The 13,900-nt window shown below is 42.1% G+C and overlaps 1 protein-coding gene across 1 annotated transcript in view; it reads left to right on the top strand.

Annotated features, from left to right (window-relative positions):
- Window positions 1–13,900, top strand: part of cdk17 (cyclin dependent kinase 17) — a 36,061-nt gene that overhangs the window by 10,398 nt on the left and 11,763 nt on the right. Inside the window, exons 2-3 of the mRNA XM_034074722.1 lie at window positions 10,108–10,251; window positions 11,017–11,181. Of these exons, the coding sequence (XP_033930613.1) occupies window positions 10,125–10,251; window positions 11,017–11,181 (292 nt within the window). The 5' untranslated portion in view covers window positions 10,108–10,124. The remainder of the gene's footprint in view (window positions 1–10,107; window positions 10,252–11,016; window positions 11,182–13,900) is intronic.

The raw sequence follows: 13,900 nt of genomic DNA on the forward strand, positions 1-13,900 counted from the left end.
CAGAAAGCATTTTCGAATGTTTGAATGAATCAAAGTGGGTCGTCACGTATGGTCGACACCGTGGATTTTCTCTTATGCTCCAACACAGTTGCACGGGGTGCAGAATAGTTTCCCCCCACTTTCGTGCAAGACATCGGGGTACTGCTTTGCCCGGTCTTTAGCAGAGATGTTCGTCGGTAAATGAGATGGATTAGATTTTTTCATCTTGGTGTTTTCTCTCTCGTGTGAGCTCCACACGTTCACTCTACGGTGTTGTTTACCTTCTGTGATGCGCGAGCTGATGAAGTCGCGTCAACATCATCATCACTTCACGTCAAGAGGAGTTAACTTTTTTTTCTCAACTTTGTGTGGAAAAATGCGCCATTTTGCTGATTATGCGGTAAATTCTGCGATCGCAGAATCGCGTTTTTCTGGAGGGTCTATACAATGGCGTTAGCAACCAGAAAATGACACCAGTAAGGACAAACCGATGAGAATGCTGCGTGGGGTCTGGGTGTCGTGTCGGCGGGACGTTGCGCGGCTCGCTGCTGCGAGAACGGACAGTGTGAGCTGGGTTCATTTCCTGCTTACAGCGTGAATGGACGCGGGAAGGGGGGGGGTGCTGAGGGGGCTGCAGTGCCCCCATCTGCGAGGCTCCACTAGCACCCCCCCCATCTGCGAGGCTCCACTAGCACCCCCCCCATCTGAGAGGCTCCACTAGCACCCCCAAAAGCCCCAGGGTCAATGGAGAAGGAGACTGTGTTCAAGGGAGGTGCAGGGCGTGAGAAAGAGGATGCACGCTGGAAAAATATAAAGCAGACAGATGAGGAGGAGAGGTAATAATAGAGGGAGAGAGGTTAAAGTCCGGTTGCTGTGTCGGGGCCGGACGACCATCGTTGTCGCTTGGTTTAGTGGAGTGCATTTAAAGCTTATGGCAACTGTGGATAAACCCAAAGGGCGGCTAGGTCATTGTTCATGCAGCTTTTCAAGTAAAATCAATGAAAGTTGTCAGTATTTGGCTGAATTTCCTTTATTCATAGGCTTATTTTAATCTGACTGAGAGACATTTCTATGGGAAAGCAATAGGGATGCACGATAATTATCGGTCCGATATTAGGAATTATGACGTCATCCCGATAAACCCGATACCAGTATTAATAGCCCCGATAATATACAATATATTTTTTGGGTAAAAAAAAAAGAAAAAAATACTGCGGTGTGGGTGGATTAGGATGAGGGGCGCTTGTTTTTCACTCGGCTCCTCCCGTTTTGCCAGTACTGTGGTATTAGTGGTTTAGGAAGGGGAGTTTTTCACAAATCCAGCGCTCCCTAATACTTCGAACCTGATCAGTCACCTGAAACATCGCCATCGCTACGATGGTGTGTTAAAAGCATACGAAGACAATAATACAATACAAAGTGTCAATGTCCCACTGTCTGGCTTCCTGCATAAAGTCAAGTGCTCGGCGCAGTTGTGGCGAAATGTCGCTCCTCTGTTTTCATTTAAACAGCTCCTTATATCCGTTAGCGCAGCTAGCTAGCACCAGATGCTAACAACAACAATGCACGTAAGGTCTCTCTCTCGCTCGCGGGCCACACATTACACACACCCTCCCGGTCCTCCAGATGGCCAGTCGGTGCCTGCCGGTGAGCGTGGAAGTGTGGTCTGCCACAAGCGGGCAGCAGGAGCGGGGCTGTCAGCATCAGCTTGTAGATGGTATTTTAAACTCGATGCGCTCTGAAACTACGGGGCGGCCGAGGACAAAAAATACACATGCGTTAATCGCGTTAAAATAATTAGTGGCGTAAATCTTTTTTTATTATCGGTTATCGGTATCGGTCTTGAGAAGCAGGAAGTTATCGGTATCGGTTTCAAAAACCCAATATCGTGCATCCCTAGAAAGCAATAAACATTTTGTGTCATCATAAGCTCGTTCAGTTTCCCATCTCTCTCCACTGGAATGTGCCATCTCCAGCTGTGTGTTTGGAATCACCAGCCAAACATCCATACAGGAAAACACACATTCTTGTGAGGTGTGTGTGTGTGTTTGTGCGTTGAACAGACAGGAAACTTCTAGTTAACCCTAGTCTTGTGTTGATGTAATGAAACAGACAGAGGAAGGTGTAGCTTCTTAAACACTATCGTCGTTAATGTGTTGGCTTCTGCAATAATTTGATTGACAGTTTAGTCCATCCAATCACACACTAATTATTTTTCGGAGTGTGTGCCCTTTTCCAAACAGTTTACAATGGCGGCTTCTCAAATGGTTTCTGTGTAAACCAAGCCTCCAGGAAGAGCGCAGGCCATTGATGCTAATTGTTCTGTAGTGGCCACATGGTGGTACTACACTTACATTGTAGTTTGAGACGTCATTTGGGCCCAAAAACACGTTTTCCCATTGACTAACATTGAGAAAAAGGGCATCTGTAAATGTCCCTTTCCATTGATTTGACTGATCAGGAGGCGGGGCTTAAGGAAAACTCAAGGCTGTTGGCCCACAGTCGGGAACTTTTTTTAATCTACAGCCACTCGATTTTGGGCGTCATGCGCCACTGTGCAACTCTCATAGGAATAAAACGGAACCCAGCCTCGGATGCTGTATCGAGTTCTCTTTAAACATCCATGGTGTGAACATCTGGTTGCATGTCTATATCCAAACATTAAAAGCATGCACATACTTCAATGAGCTGACCTGTAGCATATTATGAAGCTATACACGCAGTTAGGGTTATACAGTTACGATGAGGTAAAAGATGCAGCATCTCACAACAGCTGTTCCTGCTGCAGATAACTAACAGTCAAGTATGATAATCAATCACCAAGCTGATATTACGATGGACCATCACATTTAGCACCAGAAATGGACACATGGATGATTCTGGTGTCTTTTGTTGACCAATAAGACTTACTTATCTCTGTAGAAACACATGAAACCATTTTCACTTGCTCCTCTTTTGTTTTATGGTCATTGACAACGTCCTTCATATCAACAAGTAGTTACAAGCCTATTTCAGCTCCCCCCTGGGTCAGTCATGCTGAAGCCCTTTTTTTAGTTCCTCTCAAGACAAACAAAGGGTCTTTCAGTGGAAGGCGCCCACTGCAGCGGGCAGCAGCACTGATGCTCTGTTTGTGTGTGTTCTCATCGCTGCACAAACACATGCTTGTGACTGTACCCGCCAGGGCTCAGCTGAAATGGGTGCTTGAAGGCTGATCAGAGTATTAACATTTCCGATATGAGGCTAAAGATATTTTGGGGTGATGTACTGAAATCTTTGGGCTGAAAATGCCTCTGAGCACGTAATCTAGACACACAAAGGACATGGGATATATCAGGAAATATGTATTCACTTATTTGATTAAGAGGTTTTGCCATAACCGGTTACATGGATACATCTAGGTTTTATAACAGAATCGGTTAAAATTGTAGAAGTTACGATATTTACGTTGTCCTAGTTTAGTGGGAATGCTGATAGAGCATTCCCACTATCTGTTCTTCGACGCACAATTTTTTTTATTATTCAGCCGGGTTATTTTGTACCTCTTCTTCTCCCACATTCCACATCGCAGAAACTCCGTTCAAACATCAAAACGTTCAGCTCGATCGGGAATCGATTGCTATTACTTTTCTGATTCATAACTTTCATAATTCCAGAGATACATCCCATAATTCATCACATTTTTAACATGGAAGTGAATGGAGAAACTCTTCAGACTTGAACAATCTTCATGCAACTTCAACTGCCAACTGCTCCTTTATACTCTCACTCATTCCAACTTACACATCTTTCTGACATTATTCATGTTAAACAACTTTTAAATCAGATTCATACTTTTAGAAATATTAAACATTGTTCAGACCTTGGTAAAGAGGCCTTCTTCAGATTTTAACATTAGTGTGTATTGCGCTGCTCGTTAAGGCTAGAGTGCGTCATAGCCGCGGGAAGTAGGGGTGTACATTTGAAAAACTGAGTGACCACCTAAATAAAAATTATTAAACTGCATAAAATAGTTATGATTTTACTTAAAATTAAATTAGCTGTATACAATAGCATATAATAGTCATAGTATATATTTCCAAATAAATAAAATCCGAGTCATCTAGGTCGTAGGTCGTGGGAGAGTGACGTAATTGACACACACACTGCACACTGAGTGACAACTTTCTAGAATGGTGCAAGGCATATGCTCGAACGGGAGCTGCCTGGACGCTGCAATCATGTTACGCGCACTGAGTGTGCTGATTTTTCGTACAATGTCCCACTGTCTGGCTTCCTGCATAAAGTCAAGTGCTCGGCGCAGTTGTGGCGAAATGTCGCTCCTCTTTTTTCATTTAAACAGCTCCTTATATCCGTTAGCGCGGCTAGCTAGCACCAGATGCTAACAACAACAATACACGTAAGGTCTCTCTCTCGCTCGAGACGAGCCACACATACACATACTCTCCCGGTCCTCCAGATGGCCAGTCGGTGCCTGCCAGTGAGCGTGGAAGTGTGGTCTGCTGCAAGTGGGCAGTAGGAGCGGGGCTGTCAGCATCAGCTTGTAGATGGTATTTTAAACTCGATGCGCTCTGAAACTACGGGGCGGCCGCGGAAAAACATACACATGCGTTAATCGCGTTAAAATAATTAGTGGCGTTAATTTTTTTTTGCGTTATTAACGCGTTAACTTGACAGCCCTAATAGGAATATAACTGGAAGGTTTGGTGTATGTAAGTGCAACTGAAGTGGACATTTCGGACTCAGAGTAGGAGAAAAAACTCATTTTGAGAAAACGAACTTTAAAGATTGCAGTGAGGCGCTAGCTAAACCCTCCTGTTCTTTGGATGACAGCTTGCACATCGACGCACTCCGTGAAGGTATTTCATGTTCGGGGTCATTTGTTTTTTGTATAATCTTGCTACGTGCAAGTGACAATTGTTGTTGTCTTCTCTGTGAATGTTTTTTTCGCCGTTCTTTTGCCATTTTGAGATTTAAATTTCTAACGGAACGCTAACCAGGAAGTGTTTTAGCACACCACGTGACGCATCTGAACGAATCACGTTGTCAGAAGTTGACACCAGCCAATGAGATTTCGTTTATTGGTTTAAGACCCTTTTGTACTTTCGCGATTGGTTGCTGATACAAAGGAAATTACCATATTTGGATCTGATGAGATTGTGCAGGAGAGACGGAGCTTTCCAACGATATCTCTGTTGACATGGTGCAAACAGCGGTCGGGGTACTTTATGTTACGTTAGAATGCTAACTTTTGGTGAATTTAGGAGAAATCTACAGATGCAAATAGACAAACTATAGTAAAAGGAACACTTAAATGTGTATTTTGTACGTTTTCCTTCCAAAAGCCTGAAAACATGTTATGTAATCAAAATAGCACAACATCTCAAAATTGACCAGTGCATGAAAAACGATGTTTTTGCCTGCCGTGTCTCGCCTTTAACAAACTATTTATGTGGCTCGTATCGCTGACAGCCGGACCTGGCACCACCCGCCTTTTTTTTTTTTTTTTTTAAGCGGCTCCCTCCCCACTTTTGGCAGCACCCCCCGAGCAGAATGACTTCTCCCGGCTATGGAGTGCGTGATGTCACAGCTAGAGTGGAGGACAGCTTGAAATTCGCCTTTATATATTTTTTTTAACCTGCCATAATTCCCAAACCCTACACTCCTGACACATAATTTTTCATGAGAAATGTAGGAAAACATCTCGCAGCTTCAAAAAGGAAAAAAATGAAGCAACAAATAAATGCCGCATGAAGTGACAACAACTTTCAACATGTATCCATTAAACCCCATTGTAAGTTCAGCCTCATCTTTCCCCACCACAGCAGGCACACCTTTTAGTTAATCTGCCAAAAAGTACACAAAAATCACACTTCAGATGCTCAGAGTTCTTGAGATGCTTCACGCTTTGAAATTTCAACGATATCTGTTACGGTTCTTCAACAAAACGTTCACATGTAACAGGTTTATCTCTCATTCAGAACAATGCAAATGCTCTCCTCTCACTGATTACTGCACATCACCATGGAAACCTTTGATCTCTGGACACGTCGTTAGCTCAAATATTAACACCTGTGTCATGGAACACGATGATGTCATAACTCCAACTGACATGCTCAGAGCAGCAGACTTCAGATAATGGTTAATGGTCCAGCCTTCAACATGTCTATGTGCCATTAGTGAGTTTTCCTCGAAAGCTGTTGCCATGGCAACGCATCCCTCGCCGTAAAACACAATATTGCTATAACTCCTATGAAATGGTCAAAAAGTCCTCAAACTTCACATGTGTGCTAACAGTCTAGCCGTGAAGTCATCTATTTGACAGTTTTAAGATTTCTACACAATGCTCACTATGAAACACGGTTTTCTCACAACTTCAGTTCAAATGCTCGAAATGGCCCAAAACTTCACAGGTTTGGTAACGATGCAGCCATCAACACATCTAAGCATATTATGGGGAGTCATCAAATGCCGTTGCCATGGCGACCGATCATTCGCCATCAAGTTAGTTCAGAAGTTAGCAGTTAAAATATTCTTCTGCTTTTCCAAGCCTTTTTACTTTCTTTTCTTCTCTCATCACACATTCAAGCCCCCAGTGGTCATGTATCATTTCAATCTAAATCAAATTCTTCACTTTCTTCTTACACATACATTACATTTCAGCATAGCAATTCAGCGTCAGCTTTTCAGCATAAAGCATTCCCACTAGCAATTTCTTTGCATTCTCTAGTTCCTGGATGTTGCCCAGTGAAAACAAACTCCTGAGTCACAATGTTTTTTGTGTGGAAGAGCCGTAAAACTGTCAGTGAGTTGCATCCTTGTATTTGCCAAAAAGTGCCTTTCAATCAGCATTTTTGGAGCATTTTTGGATATGTGATGCCACCATAACGAATGCCTTGGTGCCTAGTTGAGGCCAAAACTCAAGTGGTGATACTTGTCTTTCATATATGAGGTTTCTTTTGAGTTACATAATTATGGTTTCAATTCTTTATTTAGTCAAAAGTATTGGGCGAATGTACATTATAACGTTATCATGATCTGTTGTAATCTTGAATAGACCCAATTGTTTGAAGGACATGTTTCACGGCAATATTAGATGTTAGAGAGTCATCATATTTCACAATCCCTCTGATATTGTCCACATTTGTTTTATTGAAGCAGGCTTTACAGTTGTGGATATTCCTCCACCCTGCAGGCTTTTGGGGGGTGACACCCTCAGGGGCTCCTGGTCTTTGAAGTCTTTGTAGTGTTGTATATAATTAAGGAAAAATTGTGGTGCTTTGATTGTAATGTATACCTTCAAATAGGGGAAACTCTGTGATTGCAGTGATGTAAGTCAGCCGGAGGCAGTAAAAACATTATGTTCACCTGTGATCATAAAACCAGACCTTTGTCACTCAGGAAGAATCAAAAGAAAGCACCGGTGCAAGTTCAGGTTTAGCCTTGTAGCATTTAATTCAACCACTTTGATGATCATACTGTATTAGTCCCTTTCAAAGGATTTCCCTTTTGTGGTCTAGGAGTAATTGGTTAATGAGGGACTCTTGCTGATCAAGGGTACTTGACTCTTTAATGAATACATTATTTACACAAAACACATTGAGACACCAATTTCCATTTTAATGAAAATGTTATAGATAAGTGTAGGGCAATTGAGCTAGAAAACCTGTTTTAAAAGATAATAGTGAAGACGTGGCAGTAAAATGAGTCACTGCTAAAGTCTGAAGGATTATTTTAGATACCTTTTTTGCCTTCATTATGAATTTGTTACAATGTTATTGTCTGCATATTCCACAGTTGTCTCCTGGGCTCAAAGACCAAGCTCATCTTTTCCCACAGAAGGCTGAAACTTTAAAAACAGTTTACCAATATATAGTTTAATTATTTAAAATAGCTAAGTAATATACTAACAATGATGGCTAAAGTAGTTTTTCTTTTGAAGCAGAGAGCTAAAGTTAAGTTTTTTTAAAGTTAAATTAAACCACAAGTTCAAAATAATCCAAAAGGCGAGATTCAGCTATGAAAGAGTATAAGAGCCACTGAAAACAAAATAATAATAATAAAGTCATAATATTCTGAGAAATAAGTCAAACTTCATTAAGTCACTCTGAGTCATGTGGACTTCCTACTGTATGTCTGACAGCTCTGTGTCGCTGACAGACTTATCAATGGAGAGTTGAAGCGTTTCAGAAATGGAGACAGAATGTTGCTAATGGTTTAGCCTCGTGAGGTTTAGCCTCACGTTAATGTCACGGTTGAGGCGGCTTAGCAGTTAGCGCGTGAAATACCTGCACCGAACAGCCTGTAATGTCTCTCTCTCTCTTTCTCTCTCTCTCTCTCTCTCTCTCTCTCTCTCTCTCTCTCTCTCTCTCTCGACATCACTGTACATTCCTGCAGTCACTCTGGTGATTTCATGGCCCTTAACCAAACACAAAGACTCTGTTATGGCTCTGAAATAATTCTCTCTTTCTCTCCCATTCCTTCTCTCCCTTGTCATCTATTTCTTCCTCTTCATATTCACACTTTCACCCACACATCCTGTGTGTGTGCGTGTGTGTGTGTGTGTGTGTGTGCGCGCATGTGTGTGTGTCAGTTCTTCCTCTTTTTGTCTATCGATGTTTGCGCTGCTTTTCACAAATACATACATTAGGATACTGTAAGAGAATGGCAATATATTTAAGAAATTTGGAAAACTGTCATATCAAGAACACACCATCATATGCATTAAGTCTCGGCTACAAACATTTATAATTTTGTGTAGTTATGCTACTTCCTGTTTCAGTTTACGCTGTTACATTGAAGCTTAAGATAGATTACAACACTGCCTTAAACACAACACCAAAGGGAACACTGCTGCCACAAATGATCCATTTAAAAAAAAAAAAAAGGCAAGTTATTTTTGAGAATCAAAATCATATCACAGGTCATCAAGATACATGTTTCTTACACACACAAAACACTAACCCTAACCCAAACTGAGGGACACATTATTAAAACAGCATCACCAAATGTGACAAATAACTATCTTTACACACACACACACACACACACACACACACACACACACACACACACACACACACACACACACACACACACACACACACACACACACACACACACACACACACACACACACACACACACACACACACTACATGTATCTCTTTGTTGTGGTTCACTGCGAAGATAGAACCAGGCGCTGTTACACTCCTCTGTAAGGGAGACAAAGAGAGCTTATCACCCTGTGTGTGTGTGTGGGTGTGGGTGGGTGGATGGGTGTGTGATGGGGAGACTGTGTGTGTTGTGTATTTTTCTCATTGCAATTTCTTACGAGCTGCAAGTTGATAGCTTATTATGTGTATGGGTGTGTTCCTTGGCGTGTGCTGTAAGTGCCACCAGGGCCAGCATGACATACTTCCGCTTTAAAATTGTCCACACAGAGGTTAGTGGATGGCAAAACAAACACACTTTGTGGAGAAGAAGGCAATATTTTTGAAAAATGCATTAAATAATTCAAAACTGTAATTTAGTGTGTGTTTGTGTGTGTGCCAACATCCTTCAGATAGACTGTAAAATAGGAGAGATGGTGTCGGCATGGGTCAGTTAGTTTTGCGCTGAGTGCAGGGTGGGATGGGTGGGGTATTTGTTGCTGCTGCTTCCCTTTATACACACACACACACACACCCACAACCACACACACACTTGCATGGGCCGCTAACACAGCGACACAATGAGCAGGGCCTGGCTGCAGCAAGGTGTTTCCTGTGACCTGAATGACTGCTGCGTCACCACAAACACTTGTATGAGTTTGCAGAAGTGTGTGTGTGTGTGTGTGTGTGTGTGTGTGTGTGTGTGTGTGTGTGTCTGTTAACAGATTTGACTCTCTCCTTCAATTTGCCTTCATTTATTTCTCCTTGTATAAATGTGTGAATGTGAGTGTAATGTTCATCCTTTATTCATGTATTCCAGTGTTTGTGCAGTGAATGAATATTAGATTAAAAGCAGCTCTACATTATTCATGAGCTGAGATATTTTGGATTGTACAGAGACGTCCTGAATCCCACTCGTGCTTTTTCAGTCCATTTACAGAGTCTTAATGTTATGTATGCGTTTGTGTGTGTCCCACAGGCTGCACTTGCCCTGCTATGGAAAAGATGAAGAGAATAAAGAAGCGCCTTTCGTTAACTCTGCGCTCCAGTCAGACCATCGACGAGTCTCTGTCTGAGCTGGCCGAGCAGATGACCATCGAGGACGGCGGCACCAAGGACAATGGTAAGAAATCAACGGATCTGGTATGCATTTTGAAAACAAGTCTGTATAAGAAAGAAATTGTATACACAGGATGGACATTTTTGCTTAGAGTCTCTGGTGTATTCCAAGCAGCTTATTTTAATGTAGTTCTTTTTTATTTATTTTTTATAATTTGTATATACATATATATTATTTTATTATTATACTATTTATTTTATGTATTATTATTTGGGTGTTATTTTTTTATTCATTTTTTTTATTTGTATTATCTTTATATACGTATATTTTTGTAAATGTTATTATTTGGGTGTATTTTTATTATTTGGGTGTATTTTTATATACATAAATAATTTGTTATTATTGTTATATTATTTGGGTGTTTTATTTATTTTTTATTTAATTTATTTTTATTTTCCTTTAGTGTAACTCGGAAAACAAATAAAAATGGGGGACAAAGCATGTTAAAAACGAATTTGCTCCTCCTTTAAATAGCTACAACCAATGTTCTCCAATATTGACCCCGTATGAGGATGTCATTTGTCTGTCATAGCGGGGAAGCAGCTACAGGACAAAGAAGGAAAGAGTGCAAATCTAAATATTAAACGAGAGCAATGACACATCTTTAAACTCAATTCTTGTGTACGTAACATTTGAAATGGAGAAAACCAACAATATATTGATTTACCATGTTGGTATCCGATTTTGGTTATTGGAGATTTGTGATGCATCCTCAGATCCTGCGCAGTTTTCGGAGCAGCAGAAATGATGCGACTTGTTGTGTTTCAGAGCCCTTCATGAGGAACGGCCGCCCCCCCACCTCCCACAGCATGCACTCCTTCCTGCACCAGTACACCGGGTCCTTCAAGAAGCCTCCACTCCGCCGGCCGCACAGCGTCATCGGCGGCTCCCTGGGGTCCTTCTTGGCAATGCCACGCAACGGAAGCCGCCTGGGTGAGACACACTGTTCGCACACACACACACACACATACACACACACACACACACACACACACACACACACACACACACACACACACACACACACACACACACACACACACACACAAAATAGGAAGTGAGTAGTGAAAGCACAGATGGCATGCGGGAACAAACAGGAAACGTGTCATGGTGCAGAGATTTCCGTCCGACGACATATATAATCGGAAACGTGCTCCTGGCCAGTGACCTGGTTTATTTCCTATTAGCCAGTCGGACTGTCGACCCCAACGGACAGCTGGATGGGGGGTTTAAGCCCAACATGACGCAACTGATTAATCACACTCGATTCGTAGCTGTGAGTCTCAGCCTAAAGGCGACAAGACAATATGATTCATAGGACAGTATGAAACAGAGAAGCAAAGTGTTGTGGCGATCCAAATCTACCAGAATAGGTAGAGCTTCACATTTGAAAGTCACTTGCAACTGCTACTTAAAAACAACAAATTATCCTGTTAGAAGGTATTCGTTTTGATTGACAGTCGAAAATCCCGGAGTCCAAACCGATAATCGTCAATTAAAAGACGTGGTTGAACTCAAGACCAAAGTAGGGTTCCTGTGTTTAGCTTACCAACTTCTTGGTGAAACCCTGAAGGGTTATACATGAAATGATTTCTAAATGGTCTGTGCATAGATTTCAAAAGTGTCTGAGTGGCACACAAAATAACAGGTTATTTTCAGACCCTCACTCAAAAACGTCCCCCTGGTGCCTGAAACGTCTCCATTGTAGCCCTTTGTTTACTTCCCTAACATAGCGACATCACTATGTAACACTCTTCTATTGGCTAGCACTCCAACACATTGTACATGATAGACTAATGCTGCGTTCACACCGGACTCGATGCGAATATTCGCTTCGCATTCCAATCGCTCAAGTTTCACCGCGGCTTGCCGTTTGTTTTATGGCGTCATTCAAAACAAACATACCGTTGACAGCCACAACGATCATCTCTTCCATCTTTACAACTGATCAACAGCAGCACGTCAGAGGGAATCCCAACGCTGATTGGCTTCCGCGAGAACGCGCCACGTGAATTTGACGCTCGAGTTGAAAAAATTGAACTCTCGCGTTTGACGCGGCACCGTTCCATCGCCTCAATCGCGTGATTCGCGCCACGTCCACCGCTTCATGCTCGCCGTCGGAGCGAATTCGCGTCTGTCCGCGTCTCTGCATTGACTTTACATGTAATCGCGCCGCCCCCAAACATCGCATCGCGTCCGGTGTGAACGCAGCACAAGGGGTGGGACATCTCTAAGCGGTTGACTAATCACAACAGAGCCTTCCAGCTAACCAATCAGAGCAGACTGGGCTCAGCACAGGCAGTGAAAAAATACCCTTTTTGAACATGAAAGGTGGGGTAGGTAATTTTGGAGAAACCAGCTCGAGTGCGCTAGAATTTGAAAATACACAGCCGGAAGAAATCTGCCACTTCCTTACAGAGCCCCTCCTCCAACACACATGGACGCGCTCATGACCAATGAGGGCACGAGATAAATTTGTGCACAGATGGAAGGCCGACAGGCAGGTAGGCCATCCAATCCGTTTAGCCGGGCCGACTCAGATGATTGGTCGTGCTTTTTACAGTACTACGGCTTCCACAGATGACATTTTTGTAAGGATTTTTTGTCAAAGCACTTAAGATATTCATTGCTATCGGGATGTTAAGAGCATTCCATGGAATATAAAAAAAAGTGTATCTCGAGTCGGTTTCTCAAACGTACCTACCCCACCTTTAAAGCATGGAGACATGACACAGTAGAGGCACAAAATACAAATATGAACCTGAAAATGAGCGTAATAGGGACCCTTTAAAGCAAACACTGAGTCTTAAGCCTATTATTACTTATTTTCAGATCTGCTTTTTCTTTTTTTCAGATTGTTACCTTATCTATTTAAGAAAACTGTCAGGTGTTCGATTTATAGTCATCATTGCTTTCCCAGCCTATATGATTACATGTTTGAAGGCAGCGACACACTAGAAGACCTGTTCTGGACCCTGACCTAGATAGAGGGTCTTGGATCAGAAAACAGGAAGGTTAAGTAGGACTTTGATGAAGCACATACTGCTGCTACCGTCTGTGTACTTATTAGCAAAGCTTCTAGATACAAGCAGAGAGAATGTGTCAGTATAAAATGATAAAAATAACTGGTGAAGAATCAAATTCTCAGAAGTTTTAAGGGAGAGGGAAAGAGAGGATAAGAGATAAGCAAAAAATAAAACGAGTTAGTGCACTAGAAAACAGCTTTGGGGCTTTTTGAAGAGAGGGAATCTGGTTTGGCTGTTAGGGCAGAAAGTGAAAATATTATTTGAACAGAAAGAATTTAGGAGTTTTTGTAGGAAATGAGGAAATAAATAAAGTAGCGTGACAGAAGTACGAAGAAAGTGAAAGGAGCTTGACAGGAGAAAGAAGTAGGACAGATGCAGCTTAGGAGACGAGGCACACATGTTAGAAACACACAGGTAGCAAAGGAATGTGTTAAAGCAACAGAGAGAATCACAACAGCAAATTCCTAAGAAAACCTGCATATGAGATAAGAAGATACGAGCCAAGGAGAAATATGTGGATTGAAAGGGAAAGACATGCAGAACAGGGAAGTGAAAGAAATGGCTACGGTTATCTGAAGATGGGCAAAAACATGCAAATGAGAGAGAAACAAGTGACAGAAAATGAA

This window comes from Pseudochaenichthys georgianus, chromosome 23 (assembly GCF_902827115.2).
Source record: "Pseudochaenichthys georgianus chromosome 23, fPseGeo1.2, whole genome shotgun sequence".
NCBI lineage: Eukaryota > Metazoa > Chordata > Actinopteri > Perciformes > Channichthyidae > Pseudochaenichthys > Pseudochaenichthys georgianus.